Source organism: Alligator mississippiensis, chromosome 1 (genome assembly GCF_030867095.1).
Source record: "Alligator mississippiensis isolate rAllMis1 chromosome 1, rAllMis1, whole genome shotgun sequence".
NCBI lineage: Eukaryota > Metazoa > Chordata > Crocodylia > Alligatoridae > Alligator > Alligator mississippiensis.
In genome coordinates, this window is record NC_081824.1 from 338,513,062 (window position 1) to 338,538,571 (window position 25,510).

The window sequence follows — 25,510 nt, forward strand, 5'->3', positions numbered from 1 at the left end:
ATAGGCACCCAGTTCTGGATTGTGCCATCAACAGTAGATGCAAATCCAGACTGCAGTGTGAGGCTCGAGAGATGTTGAATTTAAACCTTTAAAAAGATCATGCTTACACTATACTGAAAATATTAATGAAAATATGACATAATACCAGACAGGTTGGAGAAGCTAATAATTGTTCATGTAAATCTTTGGGAATATTTGAAAGATGCAAGAGATTAGTTCAGTGCTCAAGATTCTTTACTTAAGAAAGGAGATATCAGTCTGATCAGCCTCACTGGCGCATGATCAAATATTTACAGGTAATTGCACATAATTAGAGTGAAATCTCAAGGTTGCTCAGGAGTTTGCATGAATGACTCATGTTTAGAAGAAATCCAGATTACTATTTTAGGTGTCTTTAAAATGATTGCTTAAAGAGTTAATCTCTTGAAATATCTTTGTAAATGATTAGTTAAATTCTGGGTGAGGTTATGTTTTGAAATAAGATACAGCGTGCACTGAAGCTTGTGTGTGACCGCCAAAGCTTTGGAGAAGAGAGAGAGAAAAAGGATTGAGAGGAGGAGGCAGCTTTGTTTTACTCATCTAAATGCATTTGTTATTGTATTGGGAACTTCATAGTACCAGTAGGGTACAAAAAAAAAAAATCCTGTTTGCAAAAGCTTCTCAAATTTGAAGTAATTCCAATTATGTTTTTAAACTACCTAGGCAGAGCATATGTTAGGGTGGGGGGCAGGGAGGGGAAAGCCAGCAGAATAAGAATGAAGTAATAAATAGTGGAGGAGATGGACCTTGTCACATTAAAAGAGCTGAGTTAACACCTACACAAAAGGCTACACATCAGCATGGAAGTGGCCAGGATCTGCCAAGAAAAGTAATTAAACATTTGACCAAAGGCTTTCAGTTTCTTTAACACAAAATCACAGCATAAATCTACTGGTAATCATAATCCCAGATAACAAGGCTGTGTCCAAACTGAGAGAAGCAAATCTGAGGTAGACTGTTAGTAATTCCCACCACAATGTGAACTCAGCATATTAAAAGGGTGCAGAGACTGCTCCTGAGTGTATGTAAATGGTAAATATGGTTTGCAATTTGCCTTGTTTCATTTTCTTTAAAACCTTAGAGAAAAATCCAAACTTTCTGATATGTTGCAGCCCAAAAACTGAAACAGGAAGACAAACCCCAATATGTAATGACAAAATAGAACCTCTCACCTTCTTCCCCCGTCCATTCTCCCCCCCCCCCAAAAAAATCCTTGTAAAAGTTGAAGAATTAAAATAACTTTTCCTAGAAAAACATATATTTGCTAAAAGAACCGTTTTTCTCCAATAAAGATTTAAAATTAAACATTTTGACTAGCTGTTGTTGAATCCCATGACATTGAAATATCAAGTTTTTCTTACTTAGACAAACAAATATTTAGAAATAATGTGTTTGGGTTTTTTTTCTCAAGGAAGAATTTATGGCAACTTAATAGAAAGTTCTCATTAATGGATTTAAATGTTAACACCATTTTTTATTTAATGTGTTTTTCTTGCCATGTCCAGAACTTGGCAATAGTTGTGCGATACATCTGGAAAAAAAACATATGGTAGGAATGTTGAAAGGCACCTGAACAATCTAGGAACTGTATTGTTGTTGGGTTTTTTCCCTTCCAATACGATTTCTACCTCTAAATCTCTTAAGAGTAAAGAAACAACATCTCTCTGCTTAACAGAATAAGTGACTGGTGCTCATATTTATACCCTGATTACTTTCCTTCTAATTTCAGAAGCAAAATTACATAGCTCAGTTATTCCAAGTGAAGAAGTTGGCATAGTTTGCCTTTTTAGGACTCTCACTGGCATTAATCTGAAAGATGGAATAGAAAAGTAAAGTAAATCTTGGTGCTGTGTGTGCTTTGCTCCCTTTACGCTTGCATATCCAGGAAGATTTTTTTGAGGATTGGATGGGAATAAAGAGCAGACCGGAGGTCATGTATACTTGATAGGCACAGTCCTTAGTTGCAGATGCTGGGGAACGTCATCTTTTTTTACTGATGAATTTCCTATGTTTCCTACTTTGCAGGGAGAGCAGGTATACCGGATTGTCTCTTGCTACTCTGCATTGTAGTGTGAACAGAGGCAGGACTATTTCTCCACTTCCTTCCTCTACCGTTTGAGACGGTTTTTAACTCTGGGGACTCAAAGGAACAGTCCTTAGATGTTAGCAGGACAGAGAGCCTTTAATTATGACAAGCTACTGCAGAGAGTTTGCAAACTGGAGAGAAGGTTACTGGCAGTCTGTCATTACAGTGGCCCTCCTTAATCTGGCCCTGTAAGCACAGAGAGGACAGGTATGAAATCACAACACCCAAATGGGATTTTAAAAGTCCTTGTAGGATCCTGAACTGCTTTTCGTAGTGCACTGGAATAATATGCAAGAAAACAGTCTCTTTGCAACTTCAACTTTCCAAGCAATGCTGTGAATAACTGCTACAGCCCAATCCTAATTCAGTAGTTTTTTTGCCTGAAAAAGAACTTGCTGATTGGGTCCCTTGACAGTTCCCAGCAGTTATGTTTTTACCCTGTATGTTTACAATTCTTAGGAAACAACATAGTTTGCCAAATGGAGGCCATTTATCCAGGGACCAAATGCCATTCATACTTTTTGAAATGGCCACTAAAATTCCCCAAAGGGAAAAGCTCACTTACCAGTCATTTTAGACACTTGGATGAGCAGCATCTCTAGGCTGAAGGATGTACCTGGAAGGGCACCAGGGTCTTGGATCTCCCCTCCCGCAGCTGGTGAGAAAAGCTTCCCAGGCTTGACAGCCAAGTAGTGCTGGGGAAAGACCTGAGGAAGAAAGTCTTGGGGCCTTGTTACAGGGTAATTTTGGGAAGCTCTTAACCCCTGGACAGTCTGCACATTCATACCTTAAAGTGGTTTTAAGCACCTGTTATGCGGCTCAAAGTTATGCCACTCTAGGGTAGGATTATCTCTGACCGCACTATTCAGCTCCTGTCTCATTAAAGTGTGACCGCTTCCCACAGATGTGCTCCCACACTGAAATTCTCCAGTACCAGGATCTCTCACAACCCCATTGGTAGAGCAGGGATATAGAAACCTGTCCTGCCTCACCAGCCCTCCAGTGGCAACATGCAGCTACAGCTCCTAGTCCTGCCCCTGCTCACCAGGCCTCTATTGGCACAACACAGAAGGTGGGGGACAGTCAGAGAACGTTTCTGGACCAGTGGTTTTCAACCTGTGGCCCCTGGGGGTCTTATGTCTAAGGGGTATAGGGGCTGACATTTTTGCAGGGGTGGGGGGGATGTTAAGATGATGGATGTGTGGAAAGTTGTAAGGTTGTGGGTTGTAGCCATGTTGGTCTAAGGACATAGATAAGTTTCTTTGGACAGATGTGATATCTTTTATTAGACGAACTATATACTTGGAAAAGTTGTTATTTGCAAACTTTTGGGCACAAACAACCTTCTAAGCACTCTCTATATGCCTGAAGAGGTGTGCTTGTGCCTGAAAGCTTGCAAAGAACAGTTTTTCCAGCTATTTAGTTGGTCTAATAAAAGATACCATATCTACCCAAAGAACCTTGTCTGGACAGTTTTATGCCTTTCAAGTGACAGTGGAGGGAAGGGGGCCAGGGCCCTCGGAGGTGTCCCCACATACTCGGCACCTCTGCTAAGGGGTCCACGAAAGATGACTATTATGAATCAGAAGTGTAGAACTATTCACACTTACAATCTAAAGGGGTCTGTGCCTCCATTCAAAATTATTGTAGGGGTCCGCAAATGACAAAAAAGGTTGAAAACTAGACTAAGGGTGAGACTGCTCCAAGCTAACTCTAACAGGGATCAACCTCGTTGTGACTCACAAGGGAAGGTGCAACCAGGCCCTTACACTGGAAAGGTGGTCTGACTTGATCCCAACTAGTCAGTGACAGATAGATCCTCCCTCAGAAACCTTTGCCTCGTGACCCGGGATCCTGGTTTTCTCTGATTTAAAAAAAAAAAAAAATCCCCAAATTTTCAGATTAAAAAAAGTAACCCAAAATCCACATTTGTCGATTTTTAAAATGAAATGCCCCTAATCTCTAGCTAGCTAGCTATCATGGTTTCATTCATGGAAAAATGTGAATTTTGGGTTACTTTTTAAAATGTTTAAATAATTTTTGTGATGAAAATGAAATGCCACTAATGTGTGTGTGTGTGTGTGTATGTATGTATGTATTTATTTATTTATTTATTTTGTAGGGGGGTGTGATATATATATTTGTGGTTTCATTTGTATCACAGAAAAATTATTTGAAAATTTAAAAAAGTAACCCAAAATCCACACTTTTCTGTGATGCAAATGAAACATCACTAATATATATATGTGTATTTTTGTAGGTGCGTGTGTATATATAATATACAGGTGTAATGAAACACTCTGTGTGTGTGTGTGTGTGTGTGTGTGTGTGTGTGTATAAACACACATACACATGTGGTGCTTCATTTTCATCACAGAAAAATGTGGATGTTGGGGTTACTTGTTCAATTGTTAAATATTTGTTTTTGTGATTTAAAATGAAACGCCACTAACATAGAATTTTCACCACAGAAAAAAGTGGATGTTGGGTTCCTCTTAAAAAAAAAAATCACTATCTAGATATCTATATGTCAGTGCTGTTTCATTTCAGTGAGCGAAAAATGTGGATTTGGTGTTACTCTGTTTTGAATCCGAAAATTGGAGCTGTTTTGAAAGCGGAGAAACCCAGGCTCCCCGCTCGCGTGCCTCGGGGAGTGCGGGTGCAGCGGGCAGGGTCAGGGGCAGGGTTGGTCGCCCGCGCCGCTGCTGCCCGGGCTGGGGGGCGGGAGGCGGCATTCGGTGGCGGAGCCCATGGGCTGGCCGCAGCCGGGCTACGCAGGCTGGTGGCAGGCCTGCTCCTTTAAGAGGCTGGCACGGAGCAGGGGGCCGGCCCGGGCTGCGCGCCTGTGTATGTCTGGGCGCGGGCTCCTGCGCACTGGAGCTGCGGGCTGGGCGCACGGGGGCTGCGGCAGCGGCTGGGGCGGCTGCAGCCATGGAGCTGCTGCTGGGGCTCGGACTGGGGCTGGGGCGAGCCGGCGGGCTGCGGGCGAGCGAGCGCAGCAGTAGCGCCCTGGAGGAGCTGGCCACGGAGCAGGAGGCGGAGGAGAGCCACCGGCAGGACAGCGTGAGCCTGCTGACCTTCATCCTGCTGCTCACGCTCACCATCCTCACCATCTGGCTCTTCAAGCACCGCCGCGTCCGCTTCCTTCACGAGACCGGCCTGGCCATGATCTACGGTGAGTCCCTGGCCGCCCCGGGCGACGCTCCCGCCCTGCCCTGCCCGGGCCTCCCTCCCAGCCCTGCCCTTCTGTGATCCTCAGCAGACCCCCAAACAGGGGCTGTCCTGCCGAGGGTGCAGCTGCCCCCACCCATAGCGCTTCCCCGCTGCTCTCCAGGGCTGCCTGGGCTCCTCTGCCTTCATGGCCAAGGGGAGTGGCGTGCCAGTGCCAGGGTGGGAGCTCCCCCTATAAGAGATGACACCTCCCCCCCCATAAGACTTGAAAATTATAATCTGGGGGGTCTCCGGTTTTATTAGGGCACTGTGACGGGCAGCCCACTTTTCTTTTTTTTTTTGCCCCAGGGTCAAAGGGGCATTTGAACCCTGGACAGTGCCCCAGTGTCAAGGCTGAGTCTCTCACGTATGGGTGGAAAAAAAGGGTGGGGGGCACCTAGAGGAGCCAGCCTTCCAGCCCCGCCATGTGCAGGGTGCTGTGTCGCTCCAGTGCCTGGCTTTATCTGGAGGAAGGTAGTGGGCATTTTGTGTTTGGGAGCTGCAGCCCAGTGGGAGGAGGCTATCCAGAGAGGCTGTGGCATCTCCATCCTTGGAGGTTTTTAAGACGCACCTTGGCTGGGATGATCTACATGGGGAGGGTGCTGTTTTGAGCAGGGGGTGGGACTGGGTGACTTCCTGAGGTCCCTTCTCACCCTCTGTTTCTAGGAGTCTGTGTGGCCTCTCCCCAAGCTGCCAAGCAATCTATAGGTGCATGGGTGGGGAAGGAGAAGAAGAAAAGTGAGCCACCTTATATAAAGTGGAAGGACCTGTATTATATAGTGGGCAGGTCAACACCCCCCCCATTACGTAACTTGCGTTTTGTGACAGGCTTTAGTTGGGGAGCTGCTATTGTGGGCCATAAAGGAAGGAAAATTGTTAGCCTGACACTTTACATGTAGTATATATACATTGTACAGGATGAGCTGTGTGTTGGGGTTTTTGTTGTTGTTTTTGTGGGGTTTTTTCCTACCCCTTATAATTATGTTTGGTTACAGCTGCTATCTGTCCCATATTGATGGTTGCATTAGAGTATGCAGGGCAAAAGGGAGCTCGGCTTGCTTTTTAATCCATTTCTCTGCTTTTGGAAGGCAGGCTTGCTAAGAGAGCGTATTAGCAGGTCATCACGCTCACGGCTTTGCAATACACGTAACCCAGATACAGATCCTGTACCGAGCCTTGCACAGGATGAAAAGAAACGTGTTTAAACTTTCATGCTCTCGGTTAGGATAGCTATCTGCCAAGCAACTGCTGTTTTGTTATCTTTGGCAGCCTGTGCTTGTGGGCTACCAATTGATTGCAGTGAAATCAGATACCAGGAAAAGTTTGCACAGGGCATCTGAAGTCTGCTTGGTTGAATAAGAAGCGAGTAAAACAGGCCTTGTCCTTTTACCTACCAAAGCAAAACAAAACCATACTTGGACGTAGAGCAATACTAACCTGCACATTTGCACAGCAGATGTTCACACTTGCATTCAGCATCACTGGTAATTTGACATGCAGCTTCATGGCTGTTGTAATTAATGACTGGTGCAAAAGGGTTACAGGTAAACCTGTGTTGTTGTATATAAACCTCTACTCGTTTCCTTTGATTTGTATGTGTAATTGGATTCTTACATACTTTGTTACACAGAGAACATAAACAGTTCTGATCAGAAGCAGTCATCCATTTAAAAATGACTTGTCTACCTTTGATTGGTTAGTATCTTACTGCCAGTAGCACTTCTTCACTTTCATTAGGTAGGCCGGGTCTTCCAAGCTAGTGTGAAACACCTACTCAAAATTGCTTTGGGTAAGCTTTTTCTTAGTAGGCACAGATGAAAATTTCTGTGCACAGGAAAAATGAACCGTTTCCTCCCTGATGAGTATTAACTTCTCCTAAGATCCAAATGACTGCTTGCAAAGCAGTGGAATTTTCCTCTGCTAATGTTTCTCTTAAACCATCCCAATCTCCTCTCCCTTGCTGCATTGCTGTGCATTTCATTGTATGTACTGTCACTGCTGAACACTGGAAAACCAAAGGTTAGGGAGAGGGGTAAATTATGTACCAGTGTGTAGTACTTAGCAGTTGAATAACCCTCTGGGGATGCACTGCAAGCATTAATTAGAGAGTAAAGATTAGGGTGATGTGAACATTACTTTAGCTGTCACCCAAATGCAGTCATTTTTAGAATCAATTCAGGTGGAATTGTTTTAAGAACTCAGCCTTATAAACCTGTTTTTTCCCCTCGGTGTATTCATAATGGGAATGTTGTGGGTATTGAGAATTTAAATATACTTCTTTATACAGTTATACATTTACTATGTTGCTAAAATAGGCAAAACATTTATGTTACAAGCTTCCAGGAGTATTTGAATGTATTATGATCACCTCTTCAGGTGTGTTTTGATAGAAAACAGGAAACTTCTTTTCAACTGGGAAAACCTTGGATTTTAAATTTAAGGGACATTTTGGGCCTTAATACTAAAGATGGGTTCCTGGCTTCAAATCTGACACAAAGGTGATGAATGTCTATATTATGTCTCAGCAGATGTACAGTATTTTATCTCTTCTTGTACTGCAGACAAACAGTGTCATGCACCAGGATCATACAGTGATTAAATGTGTTGATATTTCTTATGGCAATGTGGATTTTTTTTGAACTTCTGCATGTTTTGAAACATCATCTTGAAAAATGTAGTAGATGGACAATCTCTTGGTTTCGAGTTTATATTTTTGAGCATGCTCTTGCCATGTCACGGCAAACCTCTAGAGAGTCATGTTTAAATTAGTTTGGTTCTTTTTGCAGCTGCTTGTCCTTGTGCCAGTAAAGCTAACTAGGGTCTGTCTGTCTGTCTTCATAAATATTCCAGGCTTCCTTTAGAACAAAGAAAACTGTGTAAGTACTGTCAAAAATGTAACAAAGAAAAGTATTATAACAGTGTTTTATATTCTTTATACAGCAATTTCTTTGTCTGCCTTTTGCGCACACACATTCATATAGGGTATGGTGGTTATGCTGGAAGGAGGCATTTGGTGGGTGCTGAATATTTAGGGGGTGTAAAACAACATCAATGAAACTTTTTTTTTTTTAATTAAAAAATATATTTGATAAACCTCTCTCCTGTGATGGAGGAGACTTACATGATCACTTGCACATAGACATGGTCTTTTTAATCCAAAGAGTTTATAATTTTGAGTAAAAAAGGATCCATTACAAAAGAGTTCTGATCATAACTGATGTTTTGGGGAGGGGGTGACAGAAGTATAAATGTAATGTATATAAATTGTATATAGAGCCCATACTGATGTTTCTTGGCTCTAAGCAAAGCATTCTAGACAGCTATGTGCAGTAATTTTGGGTACAGTACAAGGTGGAATAATTAGACCTGATTTCAGCAAGGAAAAAAGGATCCCAAAATGCCAGGTGATTTGTATTATAGTGGTTGCTTATGCTATATCTATATGGGGCTTTCCACTTTAAAAAGAAGCAGACTGTTCCTTTCAAACATTGGATTACATTCTCTGTCATAGGGGCACCAGTTTATAACAGTTAGTTTTGCTGCAAAGACTGAGTTGGTCTGTCAGCTGAATTCTCAAAGGGCTTCATAGGATCTACCCCAAATAAAATGTTGCCCCTCTTAAGCTGAGCCAAATTCCAGGTCTTCAAGTTGTTTTTCTGTTCTTATATATTTAGACTTACATTATTTACAAGGAATATACATAAAGGCATAATTCCTTGAGCACAGTAGGAATCAATAGGAACAGCTTATTTGCTTGCAGTCCCAAGCTTCACTCTGGCCAGTCCTCTACCCATAAGTGCACTCTCTCAGGTCTTCTCAGCGTTATAGTACAGATGCCTTTCTGGGCATGGCTTCCTTACTGTCACATATCTCTATTTCCATGATGTTTCTGCTGCCTTTTTAGCTTAGACACATGGCAGCAATCAAGTCCATCCCCATCTTTGCATTTATCAGCCCCTGGGAAACCGTTTGGACCAGATGGCCCAGCCAGTGTGCATGTTAGCATGTGGTCTGGTTCATAGACTGTGGTTGTGCACTGCATTTGTCTATCCCTAAACAAAGGGGCATTCAGTTATTCCATGGCAGTCACCATCAATTCATGCTAAGGCCAGCAGCTTCAATGAGATGGTCTGATTGCCCAGTTCCTACCATAAGAAAGGCCACTCTCATACTCTGCCTATGAATGCCTGTCCATTTTCAGCATTGGGAAAATAGGTCGGGAGTAGGAGTATACATGTGTTCTGGGTCTGCCCATGGGTGGGGGTATTGGTACCCATGACAAGGCTCCCTGACAGCTTGGCCCTGGTTGGCCTATTGGGGCGAATGCTCTACCTCTGCCTTGGAGGGTGGGAGAAAAGAGGACTAGGGAGTAAGGGGTGCTGGGTGTCCTTAGTACCTGAGAGAAATGTACAGCCATTCAAGTTAGTATGGGAGAAGAGAAATCTTTATGGCTGGAAGGAATCTTTCTTGTGGACAAGCCAGTTCTCTTCCATAAGAAAACACTTGAACAGCTGGCTGTATGCTGTCTTTTTGTGCTGGGAGAAAGACTTGTAAATTCCAAATTTACACATGCTAAAAAGTTACAGGGGAAAAAAGACAAAACTGAGGCCATGAACAGGCATTACATGTGAGTAAGACCTCTGCCACAAATATGAGCTCTAATAATATTTTGATGTTGTTGTCATCTTTGGGTTTTAAATGTTTCTAGAATATTTTATCATTTCAGATAGAGGTGGTAGTTGTGTAATAACAATCAATTACAATGCCAAGATGCATGTTTATAAAACTGTAAACCCTGTGGATTAGAGACTGTAATTTATGAGAGTGTGTGCAAAGTGCTGAATGTAATGAGGCTTTAACCTGAGACTTCAAGAGGCTATTCAAGATAAATGTAATCACATGGACCTTATGATATTCTGACTGAAGTCAATGAAAATTGTATATAGAGCAATGAAGGAATTGGGTCCTCATGGAGAGATGCATATAAAAGTTTCACAGGTGTGGTAGTAGTGAGTCATTTCTCTTTACCTTGGCTTGCATCTTGTATGTAATGTATACCAGCCTGTTTTTTAATGAAAAAGTTCAGCTTTATAGTTTGGTTTATGTAAATTATTGGGGCATCGCTTCAGTAAATAAAAATAACTAACAAAATCCCTATACCTTTTTCGATAGTCTTTCTGTAGATTCCCTCAAATCTCTTTGTCATAGACCAATTTGAGATAATAAATTAGTCCATGTGATATACCTTTACTTCTAAATAATACTTCTGCTAGCTAATGGAAAACTGAGGATTTATTTAAAATGAGTATCAAGGAAATGGAATATCAAATGTAACAAAATGTGGAATTCATGTTAACTTCTCTCTATAGAAAAATCTTGTAGTTCTTCACCTGGTTGTTTAATTCTTCAGTGTTCACAAATAAACCCGTATGGCCAAGTGTTCCAACCCTTCCCTTCCTCACCTTCCCCTTTTTATTTTTTTTTCTCCTCGCTCTATATGATGATACTTGTCTCTAGACATTGTCATGAATTCCCATGCTGTGATCAAAATTGGCAGGTTTTGTAAGGGTATAGTAAATCTGGAAAATAAAGCCACTTTTACTTAAGTGTCTAAATCTGGATTTAAGAGCATAACTTTAAGCACCCACTTTTTCAAAATGTTACCCTTTCTTTAGTGATCTGGATCTTCTACTAAAAAGTCAGTCCACAGTATTTCAAAGTAGATATTGCCAAAGCTGCTTCCCATGCACAAAATGTGATGCATGACTTTCTAGTTGTCCTGCCTCACAGCTTGCTTTCTGATTCGAAGGTCCAGTCCAGTTTCAGTGATCCATTAGCACATTGCTTTACGTCTATCATTTTATTTTGTTCAGCAATCTACTTCCCTGTTCCAAAACTGTACCATAAAGTGTGGAGGAATGCAGCCAAGTAGCTGCCATAAACTACTAATGTTACCATTGAAGTGTCTGAAGAAGGCAACTCTGCACTATGGTGCCTTCCATTTTATTAGCTACTCATAACAGTATAAGCTAGGGTATAGATCAGTTCTTTGTTTTTGTTTTGGTTTGGTTTTGATAGTTGCTGTTCCCTATTAGACTCTTGATTTACTTTGCTGAATATAATACCTTCTCTGGTTAGCTTGGGAAGAAAATATTGAGTTGTGCCTGTCTTCTGTGCAGGAAGACTCTGTTGGGCAGGTAGGGGCAGAACTAACATTTCTAAAACAGTTCTAGTCACTTAACACCTTATCAAATTATTACAGGTAGAAAGTGTGGGGCTGAAGAGAAGGCTATCCTTCTCTGGCTTAGGTCAGGTCTGGGCTAGAAAATTGTAGGATAGGCTTGGTGCTTGGATATAACTGCTGATGTTGCAATTTTGCTATAGCACCTGCATTTTTGGCTGCCTTCCCTTGTGCAGCAAGAAGGTATGCTGTACTGTAGTTAGGCATTGCAATATTTTCCAACTGCTGCCTAGAGTCCACTACTTTTGTAGGACTCTGCAGTGCTTTGTGGGATACCAGCAGGTATTGTGGGAGCTTCAGGTAAACACCCAACTGTTTCCTTTTGTCCATCCCATGCTACTTCAATGCTGGTTTTCAGTCTTTGTCACATTGCTGTCAAAACTGTGGCTGCTGCATGGGTTATCAGACTTCTCCTTTGTGTTTCAGTGATGGCACATCTGAACTTGTCTGTAAATGCAGAACTTCAACTATTCTAAAGATTAATTATACGTGTACAGTAGAAAAAGATGAAGGGAAACTGAGGAGGAGTGAATGGTACATGAGTATAGCTAGGTGCTGCAGGCATTTGCTGATCAGATGTATGTGATGGAACCATGCTTCTGGGCCTGCAGTTGGGCACGGAGTAGTGAGACTGGATCATGATGCAAATCTAGGATAATCTGTAGGAGCTACAGAACTTTTTGGATGAGGACAGTTGCCTTCTTGGAGTTATGAACTGTGCTCGCTGGCTCCACAGTGTAGGTGTCCCAGTGAGAACTTCTCTGACTGCAGAGAATTGGCTGGCAACTTAATTACAGAAGCTTGCAACTCTAGACTTCTATTAGGTGAGCAATCAGTTTGGTGAGGGAAAAATGTAGAATGGAAGTGATTTGGCATTCAAGCATGCAAGGCCACTAATTGTGACCTATTGCACAGGATTGTGACACTAGAAAATATGTAGGAAAAAGTGAGGGTTTGATGTAGTTTGCTTCCTTGTTGTATCTTGTTGCCTTTGCAATATCCAGTCGAACATCTTTAGTTCTCTGGGAATTCTGCAGCAGGGCTTCTCTTGCTCTTTCAATGTTTAAGGGGCTTCCTGGTAATGGTGTTGCAGTACCCTTACAGGGAGAAGATGCTGCGTACCAGAAGTCTTTTGGTCTGGCAGAGGGAGACATAGCATCCCTTAATGGATAGATGCTAAATTCGGAAAACTTCAAATTTGGAAATAAGGCACCTGTGGAAGTGGTGGATTCTCCATTCCTTGATGTCTTTAAATCTTTTAGAAAGGCACCCAGCTTTGATTGTTTTACTAAAACATAAGTACTTGGGTTCAAAACACGGGTAGCTGGATGAGAGTCTATCATCTGTTTTGTACCGAAGATTAGATGGTCCCTTCTGGCCTTAACAACTATGAATAAAATGGATATGATGTGTACCTAACACCTTCATTTAAATAATAAAGTCCTGCTTTTCTTCTCATAGCACTGACAAAGATGAGGAGAACAAAAGTGTACTTTGTTTCCTTGTGAATGTCCTTCTGACATTATGGGTGTGCCAGTTCTGTTGTTTGTTTATTTTTAGATAAACAATGATCACTGAAGTATAATTAAAAGACTCTGGACACTGACAAAACTTTAAATAATCCCATCTTTGTTCTATCAATTCAGGTCATTTAGCTATTTCTGAGGCATATTGTAACTTGGATATACCCTTTCCATGTGATTAATGGAATATCTGTTTGTTGATTTCAAAGTGGTTATATCTATCCCACTTGAACAAGCCTCCTCCCCCCCCTTTCCTCCCATCTTTCTATATATTGTTTATTGCGCAGTGGCCCAACTTCAACTGAAGAGGTGGAGAATACCCTCTCTTACCCTCTCTACTCTTTGAGCACTCTCCTCAAAGGTGGGAAATATAGGTGTAACCCTCTTGGGCAGAACATACAAATGCTCTAACCTAGGAGTCAACAACGTTTTGCAGTAGGGAGAATATGCTGAGTGTGGGCCACTTCCAACTTGGCTAAAGCCAGAGTTGCGGTCACCACTCTTTCTTGCAGTGTTGCTTCTCACCACTTCTCAAACACAGCCCCCTCACCACTAAAATCTCCTAGATCTATAAGCCAGATAAAATGACTTTGAGATGGATTGGGCTCATGGGCCATAGGTTGCCCACCTCTGCTTTAACCACTAGATCAGATAAGTAAAAACTGTATACAGGTTAGGTTCCACCTCTTCTGGCTGGCTGCACGTTGGACAGCGGAGTTGATCATCCATTTCCAAAAGGGATAGCTTAGGTGCCTATCCCCAAGAGACAGTTCTAGGCTGCAAATCCTATAGATGAACACTTTTCAAAGTGTGGGGCACACTCCGTCATGGGGGTGTGAAAAGTTCCTTGCAGGGGTATACGTATATCACAGTTGCCAGTTCTACCCATGTACCCTCACTATTTAGCCACCATTGTTGCTGTCCCCCATTGTTAGCTGCTGTCATTATGCAGAATTAGCAGCACTCTGGTGGGGGGAATTGGTAACTGGAGCAGGTTTCTCTTGCTGCCAGCTTCTCCCTCCACTGCTGACTGCTATATTCCATGGGGCAAAGCAGCAGAGGGGGAAACAGTGGCAGGAGCTGAAATAGGGGAGTCCAAGAGTGCCCCAACCCTACTGCGGTGTCCTTGACCTTGCTATGGTACTGGTAAGCCAAAAAACTTGTAAAAACATGCCTACTGCAGTGTTTCCCCAGCCCACAGTTAGGCTGCTATGTACCTGAAAGAGGTGGTATTTATTATACCCCTTGTTCAGCACTGTGTAGTGTAGGGGTGGGCAATATGCAGGCCAGATGCGGCCTGCCAGGCCATTCTATCCAGCCTGCGGGGCCCTTAAAAATTTTGGAAAATTAATATTTAGCTGCCCCTGGCTGCCTGTCATGCTGCCCTCGATGGCTTGCCAAAGCTCAGTAAACGGCCCTCTGCCCAAAATAATTGCCCCGCTCTGGTGTAGTGGATAGTCCGGATAGTCCATTGTTCTGAGTACTGTTGTGAATCCCATTCTTAAGAGCCTAACTCCTTCCCATGCATTGTTTGTAGAGCTAAGGAACCTACTCATGACTGTAGATTCTGCTGTGATGACCAAATACCTAAAAGTAGGCATGGTTATGCTTAGCTTGCCACATCTAAGTTGCATCCTTTGTGTACCCAACCTGAAGTGATGTAGGAGTAATCTAATTGATTTTCATTGTCATTTAGAAGCTTTGAAAAATTCCCAGCTTTATTTTTGATTCTTGGTGTATCAGGCTGGTTACACTCACTGCAGAATATTTTTCCCTATTCAAATTATATTGCATCTATGTTGTGAGGATATAAACCAGTTATTTGGTTTAGAGTATTTTTGCTAATGATTTAAGGAGAGATTTGGCTGCTTTCATCATATGAGATCTTTCCTAATTAACTACCAAATGATTGGCAATCTAGTTTAAAATCTGCCTTTTTTTAAATGAAAAAGTGGCTACACAATGCAATTATCTAGATGAGCAGGAATAAAAGAGAGAGGATTTAAAATTGCTTTTTCATGAAGGGAAATCAGACAAATTGCTTTACCTTGGGAAAGTCCAAAATCCTCTGAAAGCTGTAGGGAAGAGGCCGATTTTTTTGTCAGGAGACAATAATTGAGGGTAAAAGGTGAGATTGTAATAAGATTAACTGTACTGCTTATCTTGGAGAGTTGAGTAATTTATCTTTCCTCTTCCTTTCCTCCCCAAAGTTTTAATCCTGTTCAAGGTTTCAAAGATCAGATTTACATTGCAAAATTTTCTTGGCTAGAAATACCAAAAAAAAAAATTTACACCCCATAGCCAGCATTGTTACACTGGCGGAGCCCCGGCTGTAGATGTATCTACACTAGGGTTGAGCATTTAGGGAGTTTTGGTGAGCTGTTGTGGTCTGGGTCACTTCCCCCTCCCTTCCCATGTGCAACAGCTCACCAAAGCTCCCTAAGTGGCCCTCCGGTCCAAATAATTCCCCACCCCTGATCTAAGGACAGAGAGGTGAGTGGACAAAAGGTAGGGGAACCTAACCTTTGTTTCTCCATTCTCCCTGCACCTCATCCCCTGCCCCGAGTCCCCAGCACAAAGCCAAGTCAAGCAGGAGCCACTGTAGGTCAAGCTGGTGTGGCTCCTGCTTGACCTGGCTGCCTACTTGGGCCTCAGGGTGGGGTGGGGGATGCAGGGAGAAGTTGGGGACACAGCACGGCACTGGCCCAGCCAGGCCCAGATAACTTGTGGCTCCTGGCCCTCTTCTTCCTACATCATTTTCTACCCCCCCCTCCCTGCCCTGAGACCCTGGTGTGTAGCTGGGTTAGGCAGGAGCCAGGCTAGCTGCGCCTGCCCCTGCCTAGGAGAGCCTGCATAACTGGTGGCTCTCTTCCCCCTACACTGCCCCCACCAGCGGGGAGAACCTTACCTGAGCTTCAGCTTGCCGGGGACTGGGCTGTCTAGTCTGCAAATGGCTGCAGGGTTGGAGTTGCACACAAGCAGCCTCGTTGGGCAGAAGCCTGACCAGCAGCTCAGCACCCCCTGTCTTAGAGTGTACCCTAGGGGCTGGGGGGTGGGCCAGGCTGCGGAGGGGAGTGGCGGCTGCTGCTGCTGTGGCCAGCTGGCGTGAGGAAGGGAGAAAGGTGAGAGATGCCAAAAGCCAGGGCAGCTGAGGAGTGGCTGTCGGCCATGTAGAATCATTTGGTGGGTCGGATCCAGCCCGTGGACCATATTTTGCCCACCTCTGATCTATACAAACAGACAAACACTTTTTTTGGCTTAGTTTATGTCACTTGGGGAGCTGGTGTAGCTATGCTGGCAGAAAAACTACTGTTGATGTTTGTTGTCCCCACTAGGGGTTTCTGCTGACATAGCTATTACGTGCTAGTTACACTGACAGAGGCTTTTTTTTACTGTGGGTTGGTCTTCTCTGGGTTACTCCCCTCTACTTTTGGAATCTCTGAAGTCTTGCCTCTACTACAGTGTCTAAATGTAGCTGTTCCATTGATAAAATGGTTTGAATGGCTGACAGAACATAGTTGGAACACTTATGGCTTGTAATTGTGAGACCTGCAAAAGTGCATACAATTGTGTGCCTCCCTTCTACTGTCATACATTTGGAGTACTGGGGAGAGACTGGGACAATGCTCATATAATGGAGCTCTAAATTTGACTGTGGTCTGTGTGCTGACATAATATAAATGCAACTTGATCGTCTGGCATCTTTTTTTTTTTTTTTTTTTATGAATAATACTGCTGCCTCCCCCTGCATCTGTGTTCTTGTAACAGGCTGGCCTTTTACATCAGGGCTTTCTGCTAGCTTTTGCTGTCCTGTTCTTCCATATAAGAACTAAAAAGAGGAGAACTCAGATTTAAATTTGCACATTTGCGTATAGTTCCAATTCCTACTTATTTAAAATTAGCTCCCAAACAATAGAGGGCAGTGCAATTAAAAATTCCAATAAATATATATATAAAAAAATAATCTGTACGTACAGCTGAATACCATCTTAATATCCTGTGTATGTGCAGTTGCTCAAGATGACTGAAGGTAGGAGTAACATCTTTTGAGTGTGAGAGGAGAACATAGCCTGCCATGTTCACCAGTGCCCTACTGTTAGGTGATTCCTCTGGATATATGCTGTCTTCATTGGCTTTGGAATATTTTGTCAGGTTGAATTGTGATTTTTAGTGGGACAGCATTTGTGTAATGGAGGGAAAGGTATGATCCAGTGAGCTCAAGAATTGAATTGTGTGTGAAAACTGGTTAACTCCATTCTGACTATGCTACTGAGAACATAGCCATAGAGTCCCAAGTAGCTCTTCAGTTTAACCCAGGTATCTTTATTTTACTGTATGTAATTGCAGGACTACCCAAGACAAATAAGGGAATGTGTGTTTCATCTCCATCCATCAGGATCCAAATAATCCTGGCAGTATTGAAGATTAACTACCCAGGATATGTTGTCACAATTCACTGAAGGGTGTAAATGTTGTTGCAGCCCCTTGTTACAAATGCTGACTGTTTACTTCTCTCCAGAGATGATCAGACTGAATGTTGCTACTCGAAGGTGTTATTTTGCACCCTTTTTTAGAAAAAGAGTTGCACAATTTCTTTGTAAATGAAATGGCTCTTGTTCTTTGAGCTGCCACATCCTGTGGGCCAGCTGCCTACAGGAAAGTTTAAAAGGCAGGGAAAATTGGAGTTAACTGAAAAATAGTTGATGATGATGATTATAATGATGTAGTACTACTAGTTAAAATTGTCAGTTTCCACTAAACATGTGATCAGGTTTTGATAGTGGCAGAGTCTACCCCCGGAGCATGGCTGTGCCACTCTCTAGAAACTACTCTGGCCTAATCCTGTCCCCTCTAGTCTCTCAGACCATTGCCTAATGCTTACCTGCTTTGCCTTGATGTCTAATTAGTATAAATATGGGAGGCCATCCTGGGGGGACTAGAGTAATCATTGGGTATTTTACTCTGCCCTGCTCATCATTAGGCTTCTAGTCTACCCAGTCCTTGCACCTAAATCTAAGTAGGACTCTTTTTCTTTCTTTGCCTTTTCAGGGCTCTTATGCTTCTAGGCCCTCACCTTCACCTGTCCCAAACAAGCTACCTTGTTGGGGTACCTACTCCTCTACTTCCTCTCTCTGCGCTGAATCCCTGGCCCCTCTTCACTACACTGGGCTCTTGGACCACAGCCCCAGAATGTGGGGTGCCTTCCTTGAGCACCCCTTCATAGTCTTCTCCTTTCTTCCCCCCCATCCCCCAAGCCACCCAAAACCTCACAGCAAACGCAAACCCAAAACCCCCCCACCTGTGATTTATCTCACTGTATACACCCCCCTGCAGCTCTCACAAGTTCTGGACCAGGATGAGCCTTCATCTCCAGGTTCAGGTTTATATGGTCCTCAACTCCTCCCCATCTGGTCACCTGACCTGACTCTGAAAACAGGGTGCTGATCCTGCCAGTTATCTACCTGAGCCATAAGGGCTCTCCATCCCCTTATGAGCTGCTTGTAGCCTTGCAGCTCTTCTTTCTGCAAGCTGCATTCCCTAGCCTGCCCTCTGCAGCACTGCTCTTTCTACTGTCAGGTAGTAGGGGTTAGGGGCCTCCTGTTGCAAAACGTGCTTGCAGGAAACAACTGATGATTTCTGATTTGTTAAATGTCTGAGTGCATCTGTACTTGGGTGCATAATCACAAATGACTGCAAGAATTGTTTTTTAAATATCCTTCTTACTAAACACTACTTCCCAATACCTGATACCCAGGGATTCTGGTTTTCTCTGATTTAAAAAAAAAAAAAATCCCCAATTTTCAAGTTTTTAAAAAAAGTAACCTGAAATCCACATTTTTCCGTGATTAAAATGAAATGCCACTTGTGTGTATGAGTGGCATTTCATTTTAATCATGGGGGAAAATGTGGATTTTGGGTTACTTTCTTTAATCTGAAAATTGGGTGGTTGTTTTTTTTTTTATCAGGATCCCTGCTAATAATGTTTTACTAGATCACCCTACTCTTTTCTTAAATCAGTAACAGCTAGAAATGTCTCTGCAATGCTTAAAAAAATCAAGCTTCTCATCCTTGCCTGAAAGGCCTCCCCTAATTGAATTGACTCTGCCTGTATCTCTGCTTTTGTTCCTGTTTTTGCTCAGCACAATCCTCTTGCCTTGCTCTTCCTCCCTTAGTCATCACCTGCTAATTCTTCCTGTGATGCCCCTTACTCCTGAAGTTGTCTGTCATGTCTTAGCCACCAAGAACTGATTCCTTTTTCTTTAATACATTCTATCTTCAGAAACAGCTTCCTAACTCCTTGTAAAAAGCTCCCAGACCACTCCCCCTTCTCCTGAGCTATTGTCCGACATGCTGTTTTGTGGCTAGAAAGCTTGTTATCAATGTTCTGTAAATTATTATGCATTCTAGAATACAATTCAAATGTTTCCCACTTCCAAAGGTATGTGCATACTACAGGCCAAATCTTTACAAGCACATTGTAGACCCAGAGAGAGTTTGTAAGCAAAGCCCATTTCTAATCTCAGGATTTGGCCATAGGTAGCGGAGCTATATATTCTCATTCTCCAGCCTTTAGGCAAGATAAAGGCTTGAAAGAGAGCCACCTGGCCCAGACAAGTTTCCGATGATGGCATTGGATTCTGCATACAGGTGATGTATTGAGGCCCTGGTTGTATTTATTTAGCTTTCTGTCAGGATAGTGGGTATATATGGTCTCTTTTCCCAAAAGCTGATGGGTTAAGATGGGTGTCAGACTCATTTTGGCTCTGTGGACTGTATGAGGGCATGGGGCAAGACTGCAGGCTGGATTGGGCCCACAGACTAGACCCGCATGCCAGAGCCAACCCTCAAGGCCAGTCTGGTGCAGGCGCTGCATGCAGTTTATCCCCTGAACCAGCCTGCATACTGCTTGAAGCACGCACACCAGCTCCAACCCCATTCACTGCATATATAATGTACTGGCCCCAGCTTTGCATGTAGTGCACAGCACATGGTGCCATTCAGGGATGGTCAGTACACATGGCATGTGGAGCCAGTCTAGAGCATGCATTGCATGTGGTACCCATGGCAGACTGGCTCCGTGCACTGCTTCTGCCACTCGGGGTCAGTCTGTAGGCCCAATCTGTGCTGGGCCTTGATCCAGCATACAGGGCCAGTCTGGCACAGATGCCTAATTCAGTGCATGCCGTAGACTGACCTTGTACACTCCAGCTCCACAATTTGTACAGCCCAAGCCAGACAGGTTCCACACACTGTGTGGGGCCAGGGTCAGCACACACTGCATGTAGTACAATGGTCCAACGCCCACAGTGCGCAGCACTGTGTGCTATGCAATAGCACTTACTGGGCGAGATCTGGCCTGTGGGCTGTATCTTTGACACACCTGGGCTCCATGCAAGGAATGAAGAGACCAACAGTCAAATGCATACTATTTCTGTACTTTGTGTGTGTTTCAGTTTTGCAGTCATGTTAATAATATCAGTCAGAAGGCAAGGTAGGATTGCATCTTAGAGACTAACTAAACCAGAGATGTTATGGTATAAGCTTTCATAAGCAGAGCACTTATTTCAAGGATATTGCTGTTTCTTTGGGTGAAAAAAAGTGTGGCAGAAGTAGGTGAATGGGTGTGGTGCTGGCAGCTTCTTTGGCTGTGGGATGTAATTGGAGAGGAACAGATAAGTAAGGAGGAGCAAAGTGTTTTTTTTGTTTTTTTTTTTTTTAAAGGGTCATTATACTTGTAAAGTGGATTGGAGCAAGTGGCAGAAGGGTTACGTGACCATTCCTTGAGCAGACAACTTCAGGTTTTTGCAATGTCTTAAGCAATTTTTTGTATCTTGAGCACAGTGGGTGGTAACCTAAGAAGCATCCTCCCTGTGGTCCTTCTCCAAACTGAATTACAGTGATAATGACTTAAACTTAAGGTAGTGCACTATGTTGCACTTACACTTAAGTAAGTCACTTGTAGAAAGCACTGTTCTGTGGTATGTAGCTTTCATTTTTTTTCTGTCTGTCTTAAAGTCAGTGCATTGGAAGTACAGTGTCACTTGTGAGGGACTCTTAACTCTTGAATATGTTCTCATGTTGGTGTTCATGTACCAGTACAAACTTAGTTGTAGATTTAGCCTATTGTAACTATTGCTGCAGCAGCTGGAGTAGATCATTAGATTTGTTGCACAACCACCTTATTCTTTAAGTTTAAAAAAAAAAAAAATACTTTCTTGGAAATCCATAACCAAGTTGTTAATTCTATGAAATTTATTTTAATACTGTTAGTCCTACTGAAAGCAAACTTCCTCTTCCAATTCAGTCCCCAGATGTTTATCTTTTAGTCTTAGGGAATGTACATAGAGAAATATAGTTTTTTGTGATAGTTTTAGCTTGACTTTGTAGTTTTGGCTTCTGCATTTAAGACCTGCAGTATTTGATTCATTCCCAGGTGTAAATCTCTGAGAAGCAATCTCTCTGCAGGACATGTGCACTAGATTTTTCTTTTCCAGCTGGCCAGAAGTCAAGTGAATATGACAACCCATTTAATTATACACCACTAATTTTGCAGAGTATACAAAATGTTAACTTTCTCCAGCAAAATTGATGATCTAAGGGTTGCAGACCACTTTTCATATTCAACTAATGATCAAATGTTTCTGGATGTAATTAAATTTGCCCTACTTCAGTGTAACCCAAGGTTCCTTCAAACTTTGCATGTAGCCTGGCAAAGTATAAGAGTAGATCTCATACTGATACCTTAAACTTTGGCTTTTGATTTAGAAAGCTATTTATCTTCAATAGACAGTAAAAGTTAACTTGTTGACTGTGAGAAGTATTGGAATATATTTACATCAATTCTGTTCTGTGCCCTACTGACTTCAGGCTCTCCTCCAAAATTTACAATGGAAATTCTAGTTGATTCTGTGACTTTTGAAATCTGTGAATTGTGACTTCAGAACTGATATGTTTATCTCGTAGTAGCAATCTTCTGATACCATCAGATGTTAGTGCAGGCTTCTGGGGCTGACAAGCATCACTGCAGTACCTTGTGCTAGGCCTGGCATGCACTTAAAACATAGTTTCTGCTCTGAAACCTACATAATTGTGTACATGGAAGTAAGCAGCTAGTCTTTAGGAAGTAGAAAAATGTATAAACAATCCAGTTGCTATTTATTATTAATACTTCTTTTATTGCATTAGTCCCTAGATGCTAACCAGATCAGGAGTAGAATGCTCTAGGTACTGTAAAAACATATAGTAACAGGGATTCCCTGCCCAAGGAACTTATACACAAACAGGTAAGGGTGGTAGAAGACAGAATTAAGAAATAAAATTATTTTCAACCAGTTGGGATCAGTAAGTAACCATAACTCACCTTTTTGCCTTGCTGCTCTTGGTTTGAAGCTTACTATATGCACTTATCTTATTATCCCGTGGCTTCTGTGATGTTCTTTTTTTCCTGCTGGTACTCTCCAGGTGGCCCTTCTGCGTGTCCAGGAGAAGATTTTCTTCATCCTGTACTCAGCTGTCTTGGTGTGGGATCATGTGCCTTCTTTGTCTGTTTCTCTTCTCCTTCTGCATGTTTCCTTTCAGTAATCTCATTTGCAAGCACAATATACAATTATCTCTTACATTGATAACTCAAAGATTTGTCTTGCTACTTCAAACCTGTCTGCTTTCTGTCCAACTGGAATCTCTGCAAACCTCTCTCTTGTGGCAGATGTCTAGCCATTGGATCAAGCTCACTATAAAAGCTTTGTTTAGCTATAACCTTCTGCCTCTGACCCACCACCACTGTTCTTTATCACAGTGGACATTGTAACCACCCTATTTAGGTCTTGCAGATTTATTTTTGAATAATATCTCTAGGGTATAGTCTTTCCTATCCAGCTCTATGCTAAGGCCAGTTCTATGCTGCCTCTCTGCTGAGCCTGGGAGTGCCTCCACAGCCCTGCCCTGACCACTCTCTCCTGTGATTTGGCAGTGTAGCCATGTTAGAGTAGCCCTTGGTGCCTGTGCCACTAAACATGCCTGAGTGAGAGCCTGTGACCAGTCCTGCAGCGTTAAGCTATTGGTGTATTGAGACCACAACCTAGTGTGCTGACTGATATCATTATGGTTTTTGGCCACAAACTCCTCTCTCTGTATCCTTTCCTATCTTTGGGCAGGAATTGTTTTTCAGTTCTGGTTTTATGGTACCAATATGATGCTGGACTTGGTCTCTTCAGTTCAATTAAAACAGCTAGTATTAAATATGGGTATCATCTTCCTTGGGTGTGAAGGCAGGAGCTTGACTTGCAGACGTCTGAATTTTAGAAGTTAGACTCATTAGGAAAGTATTATTTTTTTTTTAAAAATGTGGGGTTTTGTGAGATGAGTTACATCATACAGTTGTTTTCTCTCATGGCAGATTGATAGAGGCCACTGCTAATCTCAGCCTGTTGACAACATAATATTAGAGATGTTTCAAATATTGAAGGACCGAGCACTGAAAGTTTCTTTCTTTCACCTTCAATATATCTATAACTGAAATGGCAAATATGCCACAAAAGGCATGAGAATGAGAGGAACAGGATTTGTACTACATGTGATTTAATTTACAAATGTGATGGTACCACTGCCTAGTAAAAAGGGAGGGTACATTTCTCCTTAGAAAAATCATGTGTTAAGTATCAAATCATCAGGAGCTTAAATTGCAGATATGTCACTTCCTTCATTCTTTCTTCTTCCTCCCCACCCTCCTTCCCCCCACACTTTTACTGTAAAGAACTGTATGAGGATATGTTTCTAGGTGGCTTAAAGTTTGTAATTCATGTCAGGACCCTTGGGTGAAAGCTAGCATAAGCATGAATTTCTTAATATTAAGAAGAAAAGATGGACCAGTCAAATGATAAAGTTTATTTCTCCTGTTGTTCTGTGTATGGAAAAATTTGACCAAGCAGGCTTTTTTATGGCTTCTTTTTAATTACAGAAAATAATTTTAATTCTTTCCCCTTAGCTAGCCTGTGGCTTGCAATGCACTTCTAATGCTAGAGACCACACAACACTTTCAGTCACTTATCCATGTACAGTAGTGGTAAGATCTTGTACAGCCCTAGATAGACTAATGTACTTCTTTTGATGAGGTCTGGAGGTGCAGTAGGGGTGATGAGGGCAGCATACCCAAAAGTTGTCTGCATTTGTTAGCCTGACATAATGAAGGTACTTAAAATCTAAACTTTATTTTCCTGATCCCAGGATCTTGTAGAAATTCTGAGTTCATAGAAAATTGGGGTCAGAAGGGACTTCAGGAGGTCATGTAGTTCAACTCCCTGCTTCAAGTAGGACCATCTCCAATTATATCATCCCAGCCAAGGCTTTGTCTACCTAGGTCTTAACTTCTAAGGATGGAGATTCTACCCACCACGTCTCTGAGGAGCCTGTTCCAGTGCTTTATGCCCTCCTGGTGAACATGTTTTTCCTAATATCTAACTTAAAGTTCCCTTGCTGCAACTTGAGACCATTGCTCCTGCCACAGAGAACAATCTAGCTGTACCCTGTTTGTAACTAACCTTCAGGTAGCTGAAGGCTGCTATTAAATTGCCCCTCAGTCTTTTCTCCAGACTAAATACACCCAGTTCCATCAGCCTGTCCTCAGAAGTCATGTGCCTTGGCCTCCAACCATATTTGTTGTCCTCCACTGAACTCTCTCCAGTTTGTCCACAGCCTTTCCGTAGTGGGGAGCCCAAAACTGGACGCAGTACTCTGGATGTGGCCTCACCAGTGCCAAACAGAGGGGAATAATTGCTTCCCTTTATCTGCTGGTATCATTCCTACTAATGCAGCCCAGTATGCTGTTAACTTTCTTGGCAATAAAGGCACACTGTTGGCACATATTCAGTTTATTGTCCACTGTAATACCCAGGTCCTTTTCTGTAGAGCTGTTGCTTAGCCAGTTGATTCCCAGCCTGTATTAGCATATGAAATTGTTCCATCTTAAGTGCAGGACTTCACACTTGTCCTTATTGAACCTTATGAGATTTCTTTTAGACTAATCTTCCAATTTGTCTAGGTCTCTCTGAATCCTAGCCCTTCCCTCCAGCATATCTACTACTTGCCACAGCTTGGTGTCATCCGCAGACTTACTCCCATCTCCCAGATCGTTCATGAAGATATTGAACAAAATTGGCCCCAGGACTGACCCCTGGGGCACTCCACTTGATACCAGCTGCCAACTAGACAGAGAACCATTGATTTACTACTGAGTCTGAGGAGCCAGCCGGTTTTGTATCCACCTTACAGTCCATTCTTCTAAACAGTACTTCCTTAGCTTAGATTACATTTCTATCTTGCATGAACATTGTGAGGAATATGTGCCTGGGTCTGGTGTTTAAATTATTAATTTTCTATGGTGAGATCCATTGTACTATCATCTTTTTGAGTATA

General features: G+C 42.6%; 1 protein-coding gene across 1 annotated transcript in view; it reads left to right on the forward strand.

Annotated features, from left to right (window-relative positions):
- Window positions 1-4,983: 4,983 nt before the first annotated feature.
- The window catches only part of SLC9A7 (solute carrier family 9 member A7), a 106,708-nt gene continuing 86,181 nt past the window's right edge, over window positions 4,984-25,510 (forward strand). Inside the window, 1 exon segment of the mRNA XM_059720954.1 lies at window positions 4,984-5,300. Within this exon segment, the coding sequence (XP_059576937.1) occupies window positions 5,057-5,300 (244 nt within the window). The 5' untranslated portion in view covers window positions 4,984-5,056.